The sequence below is a fragment of the Zingiber officinale genome, chromosome 4A, assembly GCF_018446385.1.
Source record: "Zingiber officinale cultivar Zhangliang chromosome 4A, Zo_v1.1, whole genome shotgun sequence".
Classification (NCBI taxonomy): Eukaryota; Viridiplantae; Streptophyta; class Magnoliopsida; order Zingiberales; family Zingiberaceae; genus Zingiber; species Zingiber officinale.
In genome coordinates, this window is record NC_055992.1 from 38,383,899 (window position 1) to 38,407,781 (window position 23,883).

Sequence of the window (23,883 nt, forward strand, 5' to 3'; positions counted from 1 at the left end):
AGTGCAACACTACTAGAGTCGTCGATGTATTTTTTTCTCAACACTACTAATCCAAGACTAAGTCTTGGTACCTCCTTCTAGTTTTCCTTTTCATCAATCAAATGGCCCAACTTGAGAGATTCAACACCGCTCATTCTCCTCTCTTCAACAAAAATGAATTTCCATACTGGAAGAAGAGGATGGAAGTTTACTTGAAGATGGATATTGAGCAATGGTTCACCATCCGACGAGGGTACTGGGCACTTGTAGACGAAGCAACGAAAATACCACTTGATCTAGAAAGATGGAGTCCAGAAGAAAAAAAGAAAGCCCAGATCGACTCCAAAGTGTTGAACATGATCTAGTGCAGACTCACAAAAGAAGAACTCAACCAAGTCAGACCACACGAGAACACAAAGGAGATATGGGACAAGCTCATCGAGCTACATGAAGGAACTCCCGATTCGAAGGTAACAAAATGTGGCCTACTTCTTAATTCATTATTCAACATTAAAATGCAGGATGGTGAGATCGTGAATCAGCTCCAAGCTCGAATCAAGGACATCCTCAACAGCTTTCACCTAATTGGACACAAGCTCAAAAACTAGGACATAATAAGGTACGCTCTTAACTCGTTCCCTCGAAATGCACTGTGGCCATCAATCATAGATGCCTACAAGGTTTCGAGGAACCTCTCCAAGTTAAAATTAGATGAACTATTTTGTGAACTTGAATTACACGAACAAACTAACACCCCAAAGGTTGAGAAAGGAATTGTATTTCTTGCTAGCACTTCGAAGGGAGCTAAACTCGAAATAGAAACTGAACTCGAATCAAAATCAAACGAAGAAGAGAAACTGGTGAATATGGTAAGGAAGATGTTCACTAGATGCAAGAAAAGTTTTACTAAACACGACATGAAGAAGATGTCCAAGTCGGTATCCAACAACCCAAAGGTGAAATTCATTGAGACTAAGTGGGTATTTAGGAATAAGTTAAATAAAAAGGGAGAAATTGTTAGCAATAAAGCTAGACTAGTAGCTAAAGCATTTAGTTAAGTAGAAGAAATTGATTATAATGAAACTTATGCCCAGTAGCCAGATTTAAGTCCATTAGAATGCTATTAAGTTATGCAACTTATAAAGGGTTTAAGCTCTACTAAATGGATGTTAAATAAACCTTCTTAAATGCACTAATAAAAGAAGAATTATATGTCAACCACTTGGTTTTGAAAATCTAAAACACCCTGATTATGAAGGCATTATGTGTTGGAGCAATCTGGGTACCCTAGGTTTTGATGTTTGGGTAAAGGTTTAAGTTAGGTTTATTGTTGTATTTGATATGCATTGTGAGTGTGCAGGATATTGTTAGAATGTATACTAAAAGCCTAGCTTTTTGTATAAATATTTATTTTGAAATGAGAATCACATTGGTCAAATATCTGCATTTAATTTGATTGGGTAGTTCTCCATTTAATTTATATTGTAGATAACATGGTGTATGGTGTCACACAGAAGATCATGTTATCAGTTCCTTATAAATTATAAATAGTAGCTCACAACCAAGATGGATTGGGACAAACTATTGGAATGGTTGTAGTGTAATTTGATATTAGTTTATCTTGACTATAAAATTACACTAGTACACTATGTGTGTATTAAGCAGGACCATTTGAGGTTGTTTCTTTTATACTAACTGCATAAAAGAATAAAACCTCTGTTATTATGGATGTGTGTGCTCTTAATCCCGATATAATAACAAGCACATGTACTTAGTATTTATTTCTTTAATGTATCAAAGGGTGATATTTTTTTCATTCAATCAATAGGCTCGATAAGTTGGGAAATAATATTATTTATATGGTGTGTTGTTGATTATAGAAAAAAATTGTGTCTTATTTATTAGGATGATGATGTCCCCTTGAGGAGCTCAAAAAGATTGTCATGTAAACCCTGCAGGTGGACTTAGTTCCGACATGACAATGAAGTTGAGTGGTACTACTCTTGGAGCTAGATGTTAATTAAGTGAGTTGTCAGTAACTCATTTAATTAATGGACATACGATATCTTAAACATAGGGAGATTAATGCACTCATGATAAGAAGGAGCTCATAATGTAATATGGGATTGGTGCGGTAGTTCAATAATAACTCTTTAGTGGTATGAGTTATTATTGATGAACTTGAGTTGGGTGTTCGGGTAGAACACAGGAAGCTCAAGCTCATCAGGAGGCCAAAACCAATTCATCCTCTAGGTCCCTATTCTAGCCTCTATAAAGCCTCACATTCACTCATTTTGATTATCCTTCCTACCCATGAAAGGGGTCGGCAACATCCTTGCTTGGTGCCCAAGCAAGGGGCCGGCCAAGTCTTGCTTGGTGCCCAAGATGTGGGCTGGCCAAGCCTTGCTTGGTGTCCAAGCAAGGGGTCGGCCATGCCATAAAAGAAGAGAAAAGGAAGTTTTTATTTAAAATAAAATTTTGTTAAAATCTTTCCTTTTATGGTTATCTACAATGGTTTAAAAGAGAGATTTTAATTTTGTTAAAATCTTTCCTTTTTCGTGAACAACTATTATAGGAATAAAAGGAAGATTTTGTTTAAAACAAAATTTTGTTATTTTTCCTTTTATAACTATTTACAATGGTTTAAAAGAGAGATTTTAATTTTGTTAAAATCTTTCCTTTTTTTGTAAACTATCCACAAAAGAAATAAAAGGAAAATTTTATTTAAACTTTTCTTTTTTCGTGCTAGCAAAGAATATAAAAGAGGAGGAGGGTGGTGCCCAAAGATAACCTAAGTTCTCTCTCTTTTATTCTCTTTGGTGGTCGGCCTCTTCTTCTCTCTATCTCTCTTTAAACCGGCGCCCCACTTCTTCCCTTTATTCCCTCTAGGGCCGGTGCCCATCTCACCTTGGTGGTCACAGCTTGAAGGAGAAGAAGAAGAAGAGAAGAAGCACTTGGTGGCTGGTTGCTTGGAGGAGAAGAAGAAGAAGGAGGAGGTGCCTCTTCACTTTATATTCTTTGGTGGCCGAAAGTTTGGAAGGAAGGAGAAGGTTGGGTGTCTTTGTCTTGGTAGATCGTCACCCACACAACGTCCAAGAAGAGGAGAGGAATACAGTAGAAGATCAAGAGGTCTTTAAGATACAAAAAAGATATAACTAGTTAATTGTTTCCGCTACATACTAGTTTAGTTTTTCTATGCATGGATCCTGAAATACCAACACAAGAGGCTAGCGATCTTGTGCTTTGACTGAGGTCTCTGTAATTTACCTAGGGTTTACTATAAGGAGTTTAAATATTCAATTTCTTTGAAAGGCTTTGACTAGGAAGTGGTGGATGATCTCATACCCAAGAAGGCTGAGTGTCTCGCCAACGACCTAGAAGTCAATCCTTGAAATAGATATTTAATCAACTTCTGTAATATGATTTAATTTCTGATGAACACATGGGTTGAACTTGCATTAATAATGTTAAGTTTCATTTGCAATCCAAGTTTAACTTTTGAAAAGTACATGGGTTGCTAGGAAAAGTTTTGTGCTTGTACAAATTTTTGTACAGGGGAAACAGAACGGAATTCCGAGTAGCGCCTACAATTGGTATCAGAGCAAGTTTTCTGCCTTTGTGTGTTTGGTTTTTAGTCAAATTATGCACTTTTCATACATAAATTTAGGTAGGATAATAGTAGGATGTGCAAATAGATTAACTCTGTGGTTGCAGGCATCCTAGTTCCAACTATTATGGTCCTATTGTGTTTGTGTGATTTGGACCCTCAGGCATGTCGAGGGCATTTTATGTGTGTGCATGATTGTAATTATTAAATACAGCAGGAGCTGTATTAGTTTTAGGATTTTACATTCTGTTCGATCTAGATTACATGTACATTCCATTGTGAAATATAGGATCGATAAATGTAAAATTTTATTTTTGTCGCGGATCATATCCTTGCGAGGCATGGTGCTATTTGAGGACCAGAGACACAGCGGAAAAGGAAGCAAGATAGATGCGATAACATGACCCATTGGCGACAGCTAGGGTTGGTGGCACACAGAGGACAGCTATGGATGAGGTCATAATAGTTGAAAAATTATTTTTCATATTTATTGCCTTTTATGCTGTTTATATGTGCTGTGTGTGTGTGCATGTTAAAATTCCTGATTTTAAATAACTAAATGGGAGAGGAATTATTTAAATTCCATGGTCTCCATTACTAGTTTGTAAGTGATGCATTCAAACTTGCGTGTTGGCTTTGAGTGCCTTCCTCCACATCGGATGAGTTTGTTTGTGGATCACTAGATCAAACTCCCTTTATGGATGATTATACAAAATTATTTAGGTTTGTGTGATGTTCTCCATCTGAAAGGGCACAATCCTATTTAATGGACTAAGTATCAAGTAATGGTATACACTTAGGCGCATTTAATAGTATCCTCCCCATCAGAGTTACTGCTATTATTTGTGTGACCGAAGAAAAACCAACTATTAATTTCATTTGTCATAAAGTTTGGTTGACAAGATAATAAAATTAATAGGTAAAACCCCCTCTTACAAATGTTTGAATTTGTATATGTCCACACTATCGTGGCATACAAAATTCACGGTGTTTTGAGATGTTGGTGAATTTAAATGATATTGTTTGAGGAATCAATATTATTTTAAATTCTAAAGTTTTGACCAAATATTTTTGTGATTCTTAGGATTTCAAATGGCTTTCAATCATCTTGCTATTATATTGAAAGAAAACAAACTTACTGGTCCCAACTACATTGATTGGAAATGAAACTTAGACTTTGTCTTAACTGCTGAGGGATACAAGTTCATACTTCTTGAGGTCTATCCTAGCGTGCCTGATAAGGATTCTAGTGAAGAGGAGATAGAGAGACATAGGAAATGGGTCAAGGTAGATGAGATGGCGCGGTGTTACATTTTTACTTCTATGTCAAATGTGTTGCAACATCAGCATCAGGCCATACCCACTGCCTATGACATGATGCTCAATCTCAAGGAACTCTTTGGACACCAGAATCGGGCTGCCAGACAGGAGGCCATGAGAAAGTTAATAACGACCACCATGACTGAGGGGACACCCGTAAGGGATCATATCCTCAAAATGATGGCTCATTTGACGAACTGTCCTCGCAGAAACGAGAACAATAAAGGTGTATCTTATTCATTAGTCGTCGAAACATGTTTAGCGGTGTTATCTACCGGTACCTAGTGTGTAGATACGGGAGCCACTGATCATGTCTGCAATTCATTGCAGGGGTTCTAGGAAATCCGACGACTACATGAAGGGGAAATCACCGTCTACATGGACAATGCTACGAAAGTGGCGGTTGTTGTAGTGGGAGATGTTTATTTATCTTTTGATAGAAATAAAACATTGATTTTGAGAAATTGTCTTTATGTACCATATTTTAGAAATAACTTGATTTCAGTTTCTAAACTATTTATGGATGGATATTCTGTTTCTTTTGATAACAAAGTAGTTGTCAAGAAAAATAGGGTAGTTATCTGTTCTGGTACGTTGGTTGACAATTTGTATACTCTAAATCCAATAACTCCCATGATACAGCAAAAGGAAATTAATAACACATCTTCTAATAAGAGAAAGCAACTTTCGGAAATAAACTAAACATATCTTTGGCATCTAAGGCTTGGTCATATTAACTCGAGTAAGTTTCAAAGGCAAATAGCTGATCGACCTTTGGGTTCATTAGTGGTGAAAAATTTTCCAACCTGCAAATCTTGCTTGGAAGAAAAAATGGCCAAGAGACTTTTTAAGGCCAAGGGGTATAACGCCAAAGATGTATTGGAATTAGTTCATTCTGATTTGTGTGGACCTATGACTATCCAGACAAGAGGTGATTTCGAATATTTTGTCTCTTTTATAAATGACTATTCAAGATACGGGTACATTTACTTGATGCGCCACAAGTCTGAGTGCTTTGATAAGTTCAAAGAATACAAGGCTGGTGTGGAGAAACATCATGGTAAAGGTATCAAGACACTATGGCCTGATCATGGTGGCGAGTACCTCTTAGGAGAGTTTAGGAGTTACTTATTAGAGGTCGGGATTCAATCCCAACTGTCTGCATCTGGTACACCCCAACAGAATGGTGTGGCAGAACGAAGGAATATGACTCTTATGGAAATGGTTAGATCAATGATGAGTTATTCAGAATTACCAAATTCATTTTGGGGATAGGCTCTGGAAACGACAATGTACGTTCTGAACTTGGTACCTTCTAAGTCAGTAACCTCTACTCCCACAGAATTGTGGAATGAGTGTAAGCTTAGTCTGAAACATATTCGAATTTGGGGTAGTCCAGCACATGTGCTGAAGGGAGACACTGATAAGTTGGAATCACGTACAGAAGTTCGCTTGTTTGTGGGTTATCCTAAAGGAATGAAAGGTGGTTTATTTTATAGTCCTAAAGATCAAAAGGTCATTGTTAGCACCAATGCTTGATTTTTAGAAGAGGATTATGTAATGAACCATAAGCCCATGAGTAAAATTGTTCTTGAGGAAATAAGAGAAGGCACGTCTACTTTAGTACTAACAGTACAAGATGAGATACCACAAGAAATTGCAACACATGTCATAAATGATGCACAATTACAAGTAGTGCCTCATCGTAGTGGGAGGGTTGTTAGGCAACCTGATAGATTCATATTTTTAGGAGAATCTTCGGACTTAATCCCTGGTGAACATGAACTTGATCCCTGGACATATGATGAAGCACTCCAAGATAAAGATGTAACATCTTGGCAAAGTGTAATGACCTCTGAAATAGAATCTATATACTCTAATCAGGTCTGGGAGCTTATAGAACCACCAAATGGTGTAAAAACCATTGGATGTAAATGGGTCTACAAAAGAAAAAGAGGGGAAGATGGGAAGGTGGAAACCTTCAAATCAAGGCTTGTTGCAAAAGGGTATACTCAGAAAGAGGGAATCGATTATGAGGAAACCTTTTCGACGGTAGTCATGCTTAAGTCTATTCGGATTCTTTTATCTATTGTCACTCATATGGATTATGAGATTTGGCAAATGGATGTCAAGATATCTTTCCTTAATGGAAGTCTTGAAGAAAATATCCATATGAAGAGACCAGATGGATTCATTACGAAGGGCAAATAACATCTTGTATGTAAGCTCAATCGGTCTATCTATGGACTGAAGCAAGCTTCGAGATCTTGGTACATCCGGTTTAATGAAGTGATCCAACCTTATGGATTTATTAAGTGTCCGGATGAGTCTTGTGTATACAAGAAGAGTGACAAAAATGTGGTGGTATTTCTTGTACTATACATAGATGACATTTTACTCATTGTCAACAATGTCAAAGTATTGTCAGATGTAAGGGTATGGTTGTCCAAGCAGTTTGATATAAAGGATTTGGGAGAATGTGGGCATATTCTTGGGATCAAAGTAATAAGGGATCGCAAGAAAATAATGTTGTGCTTATCCCAAACTTCATACATCAATACTATTCTAGCTCGTTTTAGCATGCAAAACTCCAAGAAAGGTTTTCTACCTTTTCGGCATGGAGTATCTTTATCTAAAGAGATGTCTCCTAAAACATCAAAGGAAATAGAAGACATGAAGGTAGTTCCTTATGCTTCGGCTGTAGGAAGCCTAATGTATGCGATGCTATGTACGAGATCGGATATCTATTTTGTCATGGGCATGGTTAGCAGATATCAAAGTAACCCAGGACAAGAACATTGGACTACCGTAAAACATATATTAAAGTACCTGAAAAGGACTAGAGATTATTGTTGGAACCCCAAGGTTGTTTTGGTGTGATCAACAAGTTAAGTTAGGTCCTGCGTTGTTTCTAACCTTGTGTCTAAGTGTGCAGGAGCTTAGGAGCACAGGTACTCGAGCGGAAGACGCAGCTAGCGAGAAGGACGGCACGCTGTGCGTCCGAGGGACGAGGTGCTGCGGAAGAGTACCGTGGACGAGAAGGAAGCTGCGGTGGTTCCGAGGCACGAAGCCGGAGCGGAAGATTGCTCGGGAGAAGGACGACACGAAAGAGCCGATGGGCTCGGTGTGACTGAGGGACAAAGTGCTGCGGATGAGTACGTAGGTGAACAAGAAGAAGACGTGTGGTATTTCCGAGGGACGTGATATCAGAGCGGAAGTTTACTCGAAGGTGGGAAGTTAGGTTTGGGTGAGCCATATTTCGGATAGTCGAGATCACCCAAGCGGAGCCGGAGCCAGAGCGGAAGACCTTGACCCAAGTGAGCGGAGCCGGAGCTAGAACTCGAACCAAACAAGTTAACATGCAGTTAACTCTGGTCTAGGTGCCCGGAGTAGGTTTTTATCCGGAACACGACATGACACGTTTCGTTGCGACGAGGTGCGTTCTGTTACGATCGATGACCGCTAGGGGATAAAATTTATCCCCAAGGCGCCGGAACCCTTCCAGCGCCCGGACCAAGACTATAAATATAGCCTTGGTCCGGAAGCTTAAATAGAATTCACTGATTGTAAATCCAGTGCTTGCACACTCTCTTTTAGTCTAAGCTTCTGTTTTCTGCAGGCTTCTCCGCCAGAAGGAGTTTTATTGAGCTTAATCTTTCTTGGATTAACAACCACATCGGTTGTAACCAAGTAAATCTTTTGTGCCTCGCTTTTTCTTATGCTTTTAATTTATCTGCTTAACTTAATTATGCAAGTGTTAGCCTAAAGAGTTCGAGGAGGGTTTGTTTTCCTTTTGTGTTAGCAGGACATCCAACAACCCCCTTCTAGCCGGCCCAACGGTCCTACAAGTGGTATCAGAGCCGAGTACGCCTCAGAAGGACTAACCGCCGTCTGACGCAACAAAAACGATGGCCGGAGCTAGCGACTACCCACCTGCATTCGAGGGGGAGTTTTCCATCTGGAAACAAAACATGGAGGTATACCTTAACTCAGATTCTGGTATTTCTTTAATAATGAAATTTGGTTATGAAGAACCAAAGAACACGAACGGAGAAAGACTCGATCTACGCCTCTGGAACGAAAAGCAACGTGAGGAGTCTATGGCAAATGGGCGAGCAAAATATTATCTTCTGAATGTAATTCCAAAGGAAGATTTCAAAAAAGTCGCAGATTATGAAAACGCAAAAGAACTTTGGGAAAAGTTCTTGCAGCTCTACGAAGAACCTTCAGAAGCTAACACCTCAATAGACACCGAACCACCGACAGAAGAGTCCGAAATCGAGGTAAGTACTACAACAACCGAAGTACATCCCGAGATCGATGAAGGGGGAGAATCTTCGGAAGAAAGCAACTCGATAGGGGGAGAATCAATTACTGACAAGGTAAGTCAGGTATGGACTCGAACCTCTGATCAATTGAATGATTCAATCGAAGAATTGCCTGAAAATTTTTGCGAATCATCGAAAGAGTTTTTTATATTAGAAAATCAATTGTCAAACTTATCCTGCAAATTTGAAATATTATCGAAAGAGTTCTTCGAATTTCAAAATATCTTAACAAAAAATTTTTTTTGCAAGTTGGAAACTTTGCTAAAAAACTTTTGTGAATCACAAAGAAGTTTTTCGAAAGAATTATGCAACTTAGAAATATTATCGAAAACTTTTTCTGGTCCTAAAAATTTGGAATTACAAATTACTTTATTGAAAAAGTTTTATGAATTAGAAATTGATTCATCGAAAAATATTTTCGGATTAAGAAATCTATTATTAAAAGATTCCTGCAAATTCTTATTGTTAAAAAATTCTGGCAAATTAGAAAAAATTCTTTCAAACGAATTTTGCACATTGCCGAAAGATTTTTTTATATTATTGAGGAATTTTATCAAGTTAGAATTTATGCTATTTGAATATTTTTGTGAAGTTGAAATTCAAAAAATAATAGAAATTAACATGATACAAATTGTTGCATGTTTAATATTTGTGGCTTTAAATTTGAAACAGTGTGATTTAAGAAGTTTTGATAAATTAAAATGGAAATTTAAATCCTGTTGATAAAGAGCATTAGAACAACAATTAAATAAATGCAAAGAAAATTTTTTTTACGTTATCAATTCTGATAAATTTTCTTGCATAAATATTTGGGCTTAGAATGATTTTTTTGTGAAAATTATTGCAAAATTTTCAAAGATTCTCGAAATTGCTCTTAATGACTTAGAAATGTTTTTGATTTGATTTAGAAATATTTCCCTGAAAATTATTGAAATATAGTTTCAAAATTTTTTTTTAATGTCAACCCTTAGATTTTGTTTGTACCCCATTTTTATTGTGATCAAAGGGGGAGAAGGGAAAGTATAAGTCTAGGGGGAGGTAGAAAAAATTGAAAATTAAAATGTTTGAAATTTAATTTTTTCTATCATGTTGCATGTTATTGCAATAAACTGTTTAATTTCATATCTATTGTTGACCCTAGCTTAACTTGGGTTGATCACACCAAAAAGGGGGAGATTGTTGGAACCCCAAGGTTGTTTTGGTGTGATCAACAAGTTAAGTTAGGTCCTGCGTTGTTTCTAACCTTGTGTCTAAGTGTGCAGGAGCTTAGGAGCACAGGTACTCGAGCGGAAGACGCAGCTAGCGAGAAGGACGGCACGTTGTGTGTCCGAGGGACGAGGTACTGCGGAAGAGTACACCGGCGGACGAGAAGGAAGTGCGCGCGATGGTTCCGAGGTACGAAAGCCGGAGCGGAAGATTGCTCGGGAAGCAAGAGACGCAGCTAGCGCGAAGGTCGGCACGGGGTGCGACCGAGGGACGAAGTCTGCGGATGGACGAGAAGGGACACGCGGTAATTCCGAGGGACGAGAAGCCGGAGGGAAGCACGCTCGAGAAGACCGGAAGATGGGTTCGGGTGAGCCCTATTCCGGATGTCAGAGATCACCCAAGCAAGCGGAGCCGGAGCAGAAAGACCCGGACCAGAGGCGAGCTGAACCAGAGAAGAGAGCATGGACCAAAAGTCAACTGGGTTGACTTTTGGCTCGGGGGCGCCCGGAACTATCCGGGGTGCCCGGAGCTGTCCGGGGCGCCCGGAACCATCCGGGGCGCCCGGAAGGGACTTTTATCCCCCCCAAGGCGCCCGGAACCCTTCCAGGCGCCCGGACCAAGACTATAAATATAGCCTTGGTCCAGAAGCTTAAAAAGAACTCACTGATTGTAAATCCAGTGCTTGCACACTCTCTTTTAGTCTAAGCTTCTGTTTTCTGTACTTCAACGCTGTACGAGGCTTCTCCGCCAGAAGGAGTTTTATTGAGCTTAATCTTCCTTGGATTAACAACCACATCGGTTGTAACCAAGTAAATCTTTTGTGCCTCGCTTTTTCTTATGCTTTTAATTTATCTGCTTAACTTAATTATGCAAGTGTTAGCCTAAAGAGTTCGAGGAGGGTTTGTTTTCCTTTTGTGTTAGCAGGACATCCAACAACCCCCTTCTAGCCGGCCCAACGGTCCTACAATTATATGCTAGTTTACCAGGTAAATGATTTACTCCCTGTGGATTACATGGATTCGAACTTTCAATCAGATAGGGATAATAGTAAGTCGACCTCAGGGTATGTGTTTACTTTGGGAGGTGGAGTCATAGCATGGAGGAGTGTTAAGCAGAAATACGTTTCGGACTCCATCATGGAAGCTGAGTATGTGGTAGCCTCTGAGGCAGCCAAAGAAGTTGTATAGCTCAGAAACTTCTTGATGGACTTAGATGTAATTGCTGGTTTGCCCAAAATTATCACAATTTATTGTGATAATAGTGATACAATAGCAAACTCGAAGGAACCATGAGCCTATATGGCAAATAAACACATTGAGCGCAAGTACCACTTGATACGAGACATCGTAAAGCGAGGAGAAGTTGTTGTCGCCAAGATTGCATCAGAAGATAACCTGGCAGATCCTTTCACTAAGGCTCTTCTGGCGAAAGCTTTTGATGGGCATGTTGAGGGGATGGTGATCAAATGTATGACAACATATATGGCAACATAGTCTTTTAGTATAAGTGGAAGATTGTTAGAATATATACTAAAAGTCTAACTTTTGTATAAACATTTATTTTGAAATGAGAATCACAATAGTCAAATGTTTGCATTTAGTTAAATGTAGTTGTTCATTTAATTTATATTGTAGATAACATGGTGTGTGGTGTCACACAGAAGATCATGTTATCAGTTTCTTATAAATTATAAATAGTAGCTCACAACCAAGACGGATTGGGACAAACCATTGGAATGATTATAGTGTAATTTGGTATTAGTTTATCTTGACTATAAAATTACACTAGTACACTATGTGTGTATTGAGCAGGACCATTTGAGGTTGTTTCTTTTATACTGACTGCATAAAAGAATAGAACCTCTGTTATTATGGATGTGCATGCTCTTAATCCCGATATAATAACAAGCACATGCACTTAGTATTTATTTCTTTAATTTATCAAAGGGTGAGATTTATTCATTAAATAAATAGGCCCGATAAGTTGGGAAATAATATTATTTATATGGTGTGTTGTTAATTATAGAAGGAAACTGTGTCCTATTTATTAGGATGATAATGTCCTCTTGAGGAGCTCATAAGGTTTGTCATGTAAACCCTGTAGGTGGACTTTGTTCCGACATGACAATAAAGTTGAGTAGTACTACTCATCAGGAGGCCAAAACCAATTCATCCTCTAGGTCCCTGTTGTAGCCTCTATAAAGCCTCACATTCACCCATTTTGATTAGCCTTCCTACCCATGACAGGGGTCGACCACATTCTTGCTTGGTTCCCAAGAAAGGGGTCGGCCAAGCTTTGCTTGGTACCCAAGATATGGGTCGACCAAGCCTTGCTTGGTGTCCAAGCAAGGGGTCGGCCATGCCATAAAAGAAGAGAAAAGGAAGTTTTTATTTAAAAATGAAATTTTGTTAAAAGCTTTCATTTTATGGTTATCTACAATGGTTTAAAAGAGATATTTTAATTTTGTTAAAATCTTTCCTTTTTTGTAAACAACCATTATAGGAATAAAAGGGAGATTTTGTTTAAAATAAAATTTTGTTATTTTTCCTTTTATAACTATTTACAATGGTTTAAAAGAGATATTTTAATTTTGTTAAAATCTTTCCTTTTTTGTAAATCATCCACAACAGAAATAAAAGGAAAATTTTATTAAAACTTTCCTTTTTTGCCACTAGCAAAGTGTTACAATTCCACAAGTTCACGGATTCGTCATCAGTAATATATAAGATTGTCGAACCACAAGGACTGTTGATTAGACACTAGCACTACAACAAAATCGCTCATAGACATCGGTTTTCCACTGGTGTCTATTTGATTTTCGACCGATGTCTATGAAGCCGATGTTAAAAGTCTGACATTTTAGACATCGGGTTAAAACCGGTGTAGTATCACTTAACGACACCGGTCTTCGAATCGGTTATTAACCGGTGTAGTATCACTTAACGACACCATTTCATCAACGGTGTAAAACTGATGTAATATTACTTTATAACACCGGATTTACATCGGTGGAAAACCGATGTAATATGTATATATTTTAACAGCACAGATTTGATTTTAAAACCGACAATAACAAAAAAAAAATACACAAATATTCACAAATTGTACAAATATTCTTCATTCAATAATATCCATAAAATACACAAATATTCACAAATTATATAAATAATCTTCTTACAACAATATCCATAAAATACCCAAACATTCTTTTTACATCAAAAGCGATACATGTGACAACACAAGGGACACCATTGACACAATACCTGAAGAACAAGTGATACACTGCATGCAAAATAGCCGAATAGCATAAGAGCAGAGCCTTTAAGCCAGGCATCGCCTTTCTCAGGACTTTCGAAATGAAGTTGGATCATAGGTGAAGTAACAAAGGCCCCCAACAAAATGACCTTTCCAAAATGTGAAGATTAGGGAACCAGTGATGCAGAAGATGGCCCCTGCAAGCTTGGCCCTCCCTCTTACAGTCTTCAAGTTGAGCATTTCCATCCTGAGCAAAAAAAGACCAAATATAGAATGATATTTGAATGAACTAAATTCATTGTAAAATTACTTGGAATTAATATCTGAATCAACCTCAGTACAATTGCCAATAAGAAAGTAAAAGCAGGAATGACATTTCCCAAGGCACTGGCAACAGTTGGAGAAATGAGATGGAGTCCAACGTAGTATACATTTTGCTGAATTGTTATACCGAACATAGCAAGAATGAATATTTTTAGCATGACACCAAATGAGAAGCTGGGTCTTCGATTCCTACAACCATGAGATGAGTTTAAAAACATTCAATTTGTAGTCATATATCTTATTCTCAACAATTCTAATGAGACATGCTCCTTGAACCTTTCGAGCACATAAGCAAGAGGAGCCAAGATGAGCATGGCAATAAGGTGCCTGTACACTACGAAGACAAGTGCACTTAGTCCTTGTCCTAATGCAAGCTTTCCGAGGATGCTGGATCCAGCATACGCGAACTGGGACACAATCATATAGAAGTATGGAGCACATGCTTTCACAGAGGCCATGATCTCCTCACCAAATTGTTTGTGACAATTTTTATTGTCCTTGGTTCTTTATAAAGGAAGAAAATCATATTGATTCTGTCAAACAAACAAGTCTAAGATAGACAAATGCTTTGAAAGCTAGGAATAGAAAAAAGATGAGAGAAAAGCATGCAAACAAGTGCTAATAAGCTACATCAGACTCCTCTAACTGTTGTATCATTTTCTCCAGCAAACAGACAAATAAATCATCTTGTCGACAAGATGAAGACGACTAGGGAGAAAAGCAGGCAAACAAGTGCACTTTATTCTCGTCGACTAGGGTGTCTGGAATTGAACAAGAAGAAGAAACCAGGCATACCTTTGCTATCAATCTCGTCGACATGGCTCTCCTGACCTTTGATTTTGATGCTGAACCATTTTTTGATGAAGGCCTTAGACCATGATGAGATTATACTATGTATAGCCAGCCGTGGTTATATTTCTTCAAATTTATTAACATATAAAGCAATGGTATTCAAATTGTTCACACATAATATCTTCTATCCAGCCCTGCTAGACACGCAAGTCATATATAAAAATTCAAAGAAGATAAAAATTGTTCACACACGCAAGTCATATCTCCTCATGAAGCTCTAATCTGGAAAGGTCTGGCTCCCTGGATTCAACTACCATTTTCCAGATTTTTCCACTTCGTGAAACCAGAGGGAACTTGGACAACAATATGCAAAAATTTAAAAGGAAGTTATGAAAAACAATATCAAGATATGTCTGCAGAGCCAGTTTAAGAATGTATACCTTGTGCAATAGGAACGATTGGCCATCCACATAAATAGTTACATCCCCAGCAACGTCCGAGAATATTGGCCACATAAATAGTTCCGATTAGGCATGGAATGCGGGCTGGCCACATCTCGCTCAGCCCATGCCCATTGCCACTTCTAGGGATTGGCACTTAAAACAATAATGACATTGAAGGTAATTTCTACCAATTAAAAGATTTATGCTAGTGGATTAATAAAAAAGTATGACAACAATCTCTACCCATTATTTCAACAGAAATTTGTCATAATATTGGATGGATAAATGACTGCCTTCTACTACAAGTTGGCAAGCTAATGTTATGTTCACGTACGGAAGACATAGCATGTGGAAGAGTTTTTTTCAAAGTTGCCTCAACTACAGCTTGTTGAATGTTCTGTCTACCAATGTAGTTTAGAAGAATATTTTCTGGAACTTTCTTTCCCTGCCGAAAGCCAGGAACCTGTATGAATAAGGTTTTTTATCAGGAATTGCATGGCATCACAACATACTACTTCAATAATGAGTATTCAAGAAGAAAAGGTAGATAAAGGAATTAGAATCTAGTACTAGAGATAGAAGGTAGAAAAAGAGAAGAAGCTTCCAGTGACATTTAAAAGGCCATTTTTACTTAGCATGGTCTTCCCTCAACTTTAGTTCAACATAGAAATGACTAAACCCCAGTACAAGCAATTCCAATCATGCTTTAAGTGGAAATAAGTAAATAACAGGTACTGGAAAACATAACTGTCAACAAACTTGGATCGGATGAAAAGATAAAAGGGGAGAACAATATTGAATTCCTTGACATTCCAAAGAAAGAAAGAAGAAATATAGATTAGTATATGTCAGAGCCCAGAGGGCTTAGTAAAAGTTAGGTAGCATATTCAAATTTTTCTGATTACTATAGAGTGATAATGATCAAAACAGAAAATGGAAAATAATTTAAGTACAAAATTATCCTACAGATGAATTCCTATTCATCCTGTAACAGTAATAGACCCCTTAAATGACTGCATACTGAAAATAATACCTTTGCCTTCTTAGAAAATTCATCTAAGGCTTCTCCGTAACATTCTTGGCTTATTGCTGGAGGAACATCTACATTTAACCTAATCTGCAAATAAGATGAGCTATCAGGGAATTGACATAACCATACTTCCCAGACAAATTGATTCTCGTGAACTTGTAGGACTAACAATCGATTGAATGCACTCAGGCAAGGGGAAGAGAGATAGCAAGAAAGCTATAGCCTTGAAGCAAGATTGCCTCTTCATTTCAATTGCCAGATGAACAAACAAACATATTTCCAAATTATACAAGAAGATAGGTAGAAAGTAAGAAAATTATAGCCTTGAAGCAAGACTACCACTTCCACTTGACTATCAGATCAATTAGAAGTAAAAACGATTTAGAAGGTAGAAAAAGGAAAGGTACAGACAGTGGAGTGAGGCCCTTTGGTCTCCGTCACAATGAGGTTGGCTGGCAACCTATCTTTCGTCTTCTGAGCAGCGGAGACACTAACTTGGGCACGGAAAGGCCCCGGGTTTCGCGAGGGAGGTGAGTGAAGGCGCGGGAGGGAAGAGGTGGCGAAAGACAAAGGTTTGGGGAGGGAGATGGGGATAGCAAAGGACAGATTGCAGGAGCGCGAGGAAGAGAGGATGGGCGGGGCGAAGATGCCAACTATCTCCATCTCCAGATGCTCCAGATCCTTCCACCGCCGCACCAGCTCCGGGATTCGAAGGTCGTCCTCCAGCATCAGGTTGTCCGGCAAAGCCAGCGCCTTCAATCTCAGGCATCTGCGCTAATAATCGATGAGCAAATTCGTCGAACAGGTAGTGAGCGATGAGGGCGACGAAACCAGAAGGAGGCGTAGACTCACTTGACAGAGGCATAGGCGAGGTCGTGGATGGAGACGGCAGAGGAAAGGGGGAAGGCGAGTTGGTCGACGACGCCGCGGGAGCGGTGGAGGGCGAAACGGAGGAAGGAGGAGAAGGAGAGGGGGGAGTGGAGGCAGTAGCGGAGTGCAAAGGCGCTGGAGAAAGGGCTCCAGGGCGTGAAATCGAGGGAGCGAAAGTTGAGGCGGCGCCAGCAGCTAGGGTCCAGGGAGGCGCGGTACCAGGACTTGCATACGAAGGGGACGGCGACGGCGAGATCTCCGAGGGCGAGGCGACAGAAGGGGAAGAGGGAGATGAGGCTGAGGTTTAGGTTTAGGCTGAGAGAAGGGGCACGATATTGGTTTAGGTTTGGAGGGAATTTTGTGAAGTGTTGTAAATTTTGGCCAGTGAAAAAATTAAATTATTTTTTTTTGTTCATTAACACCGGGTTTTAAAAACCGCTGTTAAAATCGGTGTCTATTAACAAAAAAAAGGCGCTCATAGACACCAGCTAAAAAACCGATGTCTATGAGCGAAAATCTGCGCTCATAGACACCAGTTTTTAGAAAAATCGGTGTAAAATACTCAAAGACATCGGTTTTTGCTTAAAACCGTTGTTGTTCCACCGATGTCTATGAGGGTTTATCTTGTAGTGTAGAGATGTCATAAAGTAAGTTATCTAGATGGTCGAAAGTTGGCTTTGACGCTTACGAACTAACGAGTGTGATTAAAGAGAGGGAAAGAAGGTTAAGACGAAGAGAGAGGAGAGAAAGAGAATTGATCTTAGAGGGAATGAGATTGGGAGATGGATTCTATGATTTCGGTTTCATTATAATGCTAGGAGATATTACATAAATTGTTTAGTTTCTACCCTCTATGTCCATGCTCTTGCAGGAAGTTAAATTGGTCAATGTCCCTAAGTATCAAATGGAGATGATTCCTATGAAATCCTATAACGGTTAACCCCTGTCACGAGGGCGCCTCGGTAGATCACAAGAATACATGTCTAGTAAATAACAATAAGGATAAAGGTAGAGATTTGGTACGATTTCCTACTTCCTTATGGAGGAATTGCTACTCCTTTCAAGAGAATGTCCTAGATGTCCATGAACGGGTTACCCTTGTCACTAGGGCCCTTCGAGTATACAATCTAGAGCACTCTTTCTACGAGAGCAGCAATTCCTAAGGGATTGTTTCTCCTTTTAAGGGAACGTCCTAGACGTCCGGAAAGGGTTACCCCTATCACTAGGGCACCTTGGTCAATACGCTCTAGGGCATCTCCTTTGCGTGATTAACAATCCTCCACATCAATCAACAAAGCATGCAAAGAAATAAAAATATGTCACACACACAATTCATCATGAACAAGGCATTAACAAGTCATTGAATAGAAATATGGCGAATCTACATAGTTTTACATCTCCATCACATTACAAATACTTTCTAATCCTAGAAGAGGATCTCTACTCCATTGTAAGGGAAGAACAACCCCAAAACATAAAGTAAAGCATACTTACAACCCTTGATGTGAGAAGAAGGGGAAGAAGAGATGCTTGCCAAGGTTTCCGATGTCTTGGGGGATGCCTCCTTGCTCTGGAGATGGGCGAAACGTCAAGGGATGGCGGTGGATGAAGCTCTAGGGTTTCCCCCGAAGGGGAGAACCCTGTCCCAAGGAGAGGAACGAAGTCCCGAACCAAAGATGCACCCAAGAATAGGGTTCTTGACCCTTTTATAGGTTAGGGCACGAGCGCCGCACAACCCGTGTCACGGCCGGGCGAAATCCGCACGGCCAACTACCTCCTCCCTTTGGGTTGAGTGGCATGGCCGTGTGAATTGACACGGTCCTGCCTTCCTTCTGCACTGGTTACAACACATAGCCGTGCAAATTGACATGGTCGTGCCTTCCTTCTGCACTGGTTACACCGCACGACCATGCGAATTGCCACGGTCATGCCTAGCTTCCTTCTGTTCTGGCCATGCAGAATTGTATTAGGTAAATCATTTTAGCACATCTTAACGTGGTATTCTTGAGTTGAGGTCTCCATCAAAGTTGTAGATCTTGAAGTTATCTACAATTCGGTATAAAGAACATCCCAAAACTCCAACTTAACAGAAAGTTATGGCCATTTTAGTTTTAGTCTGCATTGTAGAAATTTCACACAACCTGGACATGACACCTTGGAAGCTCTAGACTCCACTTAAGCTTTGTTTCTGCTCCAAATCACATCCTGTTAACAAGAAAATACACAAAGAGTAGATCTCCGAACAAAAGAGTATTTATGCTAAATATATGCTAAGAGAGGTGAACATACACAGAATATACGTGAATAAAGTAAGTGAATGTGCGTCAAAACATGTATAAATGATCATAAGATCTACGCACATCACACCCCCAGACTTGAACCTTTGCTTGTCCTCAAGCAAAACCCGTAATCAGATTTATGTGTGTAGATGGCATGTAATAATCCCTAATGAATCAATATAAACCTATCATATAGTTTCATTGATGAGCATGATACAAAAATTATTTGAGTGTGGCCTAAGTAGAAGTTCTCCGTGTTCAGTGTAATATGTGGCTTAACTTTTTCAAGTGTCAACCTCTAAGCCTAGTCAATTTTCCATTTAACCGTGTTCCTCATACTTCCGGCGATAGGCACTTACCTACCACATACAAGGTTCGTTCCCCTCAAAAATGCTATGCATCGTCTACACAAGGTCTCAAAGGGATACTCAGTATCAAGAGAAACATAGCATTCATTTCTCCAGTAACGTAACTCGGTCTCAAAGGGATATGAATTGCTAGTTTCCACTCATGATAACTATTTTTTTTATCCCTTATTTTTTCCTTCTTTATTTATTGTTTGCAAAGTATCAAACTTAAACAACCTTTTATTTTTTTTTATTATTATTTTTGGGGGGGGGGATTGATTTTTCCAAATGAGCTTACATGATCTGAGTTTATCCAATAACCAAAATGTAGTTGAGAGGTCACCATAGAAGCAAGAGTACTAGTCCAGTTCTATGAATCATGACTATTTTCAAAAATATCTACCATCAAAGTCAAGCATAATGTGAAGAGATCCTAAAACTAGGCCAACATTCAAATTCTTCTAGTAATAACAATGCTCACTTCATGCTACTATGGATAGGAAAATAAAGATCAATAGGCATACTAGCATACAAAATCACACAACATAAATATCTAGATGAAACGTGCTAGTATTTTGCATTAAGGAACAAACAATCATGATGTGATGAATGATGCAACTAGGAAAAAATTATTATGCAAAAGAAATAAGCAAAAACTAAACTAAACCAAATGCATCTAATGCATCCCCCCAGACTTAAACTTTTCATTATCCCAATGAAAACTAAAAATAATGTGGAGGAGACTAAGAGTAAGAGAAGTTACCAAATGATGTGTGCCAAATGCCCATGTTATTAACTTCTCCATCATGTAATTGCACTCCTCCTAATCTTTGAGTTCTATAAAAGAAAATTGACAACAAAAATTAAATAGAGGATACATGCTTATTATGAGGAAAGAAATGAAAGCAAGAAATAACTAAAGACATAAAAAAATAAGAAAGAACTTGGGTTGCCTCCGAAGAAGCACTTGTTTAAGGTCATTAGCTCGACCACCTCATTAGATTCAACGAAATCTCTCTCTTGGAGGGGTAAGATATTTCAACACCCCCTACCAAGGGCTCTTATTATGGAGAGAGCTTTCATCAAAGGAGCTACAGAGTAAAGTATAACTCTCTCCATCTTCATCTTCTTTGAAGTTCTTTCAGGTGGTCAAAGACGGTTCAGCCTGAGCTTCAAAATATAGGCCCCATGAAAATCTGCACACCCAAAAGAAAAACATACCTCTCCCAAGCATGCTATATTAGATAGGACTAGAACCTTAGTTGGAATGTATACTAAAAGCCTACCTTTTTGTATAAACATTTACTTATAAATAATAATCATATTGGTCAAATATCTACATTTATAAATTAAGTGTAGTTGTTTGATTAATTTATATTGTAGATAACATGGTGTGTGGTGTCACACATAGAAGATCATGTTATCAATTCCTTATAAATTATAAATATTAGCTCACGACTGAGATGGAAAGGAACAAACCATTGGAATAGTCATAGTGTAATTAGATATTAGTTTATCTTGATTAATAAATTACACTAGTACACTCTAAGTGTATTGAGCATGAACATTTAAGGTAAGTTCTTTTTATACTGACTTAATAAAAGAACAAGATCTTATTTATTATGGAAGTGTGTGCTCTTAATCCTAATATAATAACAAGCACATATATTTAGTATTTATTTCTTTGACTTATCAAAGGGTGAGATTTAGCTCGATAAATCAATAGGCCCGATAAATTGGGAAATAATATTACTTATAGTGTGTGTTGTTGATTATAAAAGGAAATTGTGTCCTAGTAATCTAGGTTGATAATGTCCCCAAGAGGAGCTCATAAGGATTGTCATGTTAACCCTTTCAGGTGGACTTAGTCCGACACGACAATAAGGTTAAGTGGCACTACTCTTGGACTAAGATATTAATTAAAGTGACTTGTCAGTAACTCAATTAATTAGTGGGCATCCGACATCTTAAACACAAGGAGATTAACACACTCATGATAAGAAGGAGCCCAAAATGTAATTTGAGATTGGTGCGGTAGTTCAATAATAATTCTTTATTGGAATGAATTATTATTGATGAAATTAAGTTGGGTGTTCGGGGCGAACACGGGAAGCTTAATTTCATCGGGAGACCAAAACCAATTCCTCCTCTCGGTCCCTATCGTAGCCTCTTATTTATAAAGTGTGATACCCACCTATACCCACTTTCCTACCCAACCTTAGGTGGCCGGCCAAACAAGCTTAGAGTCCAACTTGGACCGGCCAAGCCAAAGGTTGAGCCAAGTCAAGGTGGTCGGCCCTAGCTTGGAGTCCAAGCTTGGTGTGGCCGGCCATGTAAAGAATAAAAGGGATTTTATTTAAAATCTTTCCATATGTGGAAGCCATGGTCTTAAAAGAGAGTTTAAAATTAAATCTTTCCTTTTATAGTTTTCTACAAGAGATTAATGAAAGGTTTGATATCTTTCCTTATTTGTAGTTAAAAGGAAGATTTTAATTTTTGAGAAAATTTTTCTTTTTTGTAACCATCCTCGTGGTTTTAAAAGAGAGTTTTAAAAATTATAAATCTTTCCTTTTATAAGTTTCTACAAAAGATTAAGTGAAAGGGTTGATATCTTTCCTTATTTGTAGTTAAAAGGAAGATTTTAATTTTTTGATAAAACTTTCCTTTTATGAAACCATCCTCATGATTTTAAAAGAGAGTTTTAAAATTAAATCTTTCCTTTTATAGTTCCTACAAAAGATTAAGAAAAGATTTGATGTCTTTCCTTATTTGTAGATTGAAAGGAAGATTTTAATTTTAGAGAAAACTTTCCATTTTGTAAATCATCCACATGTTTTAATAGAGAGATTTTAATTTATAAAAGTTTCCTTTTATAACCAACCATGAAGGGAAAAATTAATAGAGAAATTTTTATTTTAAAAGTTTCCGGAAACAAATTAGGAAGTTTTAATTCTTGTGATTAAAACTTTTTTGCTTGGAGAATTAGAGGTGGCCGACCACTTTAATAAAAGAAAATGAAATTGTTTTTTATCAATTAAATTTTCCTTTTCTTGGAAAAGAAAATAAGGAAGTTTTTATTAAAACTTTCCTTATTTTCCAAGACCAAGGAATATAAAAGAGAGGGAGGGGTGCCTTCACAATAAAAACTCTCTTCTATTCCTCTCCTCTCTTCCTTGGTGTGGCCGGCCCTCTTATTCTCCCTTTTCCTTTTTCTTTCTTCTCCTTGGCCAAACCTCATCATCTCTTGGAGCTTGGAAGGTGGCTGGATCTTGCTAGGAGAAGAAGGAGGAAAAGGAGGCTTTGTTTCTAGCATCCCTTGGAGCTTTGTGGTGGTGGCTGAGACTTGCTATCTCTTGGAGAAATTTGCTTGGCCAAAACTTGGACGAAGGAAGAAGAAGGGCTTGGGTGGTTCTCATCTTGGAAGATCGTCGCCCACACGACGTCCGAGATAAGAAAAGGAATACGGTAGAAGATCAAGAGGTTGTTGCATACAAAGAAAGGTATAACTAGTAATTATTTTCTGCATCATACTAGTTTTTCTTTGTATGAATTCCAAACACAAGAGGCTAGACATTCTAGATGTTTGGATTTGTTTCCAATTTGTATTTATTTTATTTTTTTCGATCTTGTGATTAGATTATTCTTTTTGGTTAAACCTAGAGCTATATAAGGAAATTATATATTGAATTTCGTTAAAAGGCTTTGTCGAGGCAGTGGTGGATATTCCCATACCCAAGAAGGTCAAGTGCCTCGCCATGTTTGACCTAGGAGCCGATTTCCAAAATAAATATTTAATTGAATTTGTAACATAGGTGGATTTGGATCTATAATGTTAAGTATCATTTGTAATCCAAGTCTAAACCTCTAAGAACAGATAAGTTAAATTTGGAATCAATAATGTTAAGTTCTGTTTGCAATTCTGAATTTAATTTCTAAAGAACACAATAGGTTGTTAGGAAAGGTTCAGGACTTGTATAAAATTTTTGTACAGGGGAACCGATATGATATTTCTAAGACCAACCAACAATTGGTATCAAAGCTAGGGTTTGCCTCTGTGTGTTTGGTTTTCAGTTTAATTATGCACATGTCATACATATTTTAGG

General features: G+C 38.2%; 1 protein-coding gene across 1 annotated transcript; it reads right to left on the reverse strand.

Annotated features, from left to right (window-relative positions):
* Positions 1-13,782: 13,782 nt before the first annotated feature.
* Positions 13,783-14,477, reverse strand: LOC121972358 (WAT1-related protein At5g07050-like). The gene is made up of 3 exons (XM_042524039.1): positions 14,296-14,477; positions 14,029-14,208; positions 13,783-13,942 (listed from the first exon to the last, which is right to left on the reverse strand). The coding sequence occupies exons 1-3, from the start codon at positions 14,475-14,477 to the stop codon at positions 13,783-13,785; spliced, it is 522 nt and encodes a 173-aa protein (XP_042379973.1).
* Between the last annotated feature and the right edge of the window lie 9,406 nt (positions 14,478-23,883).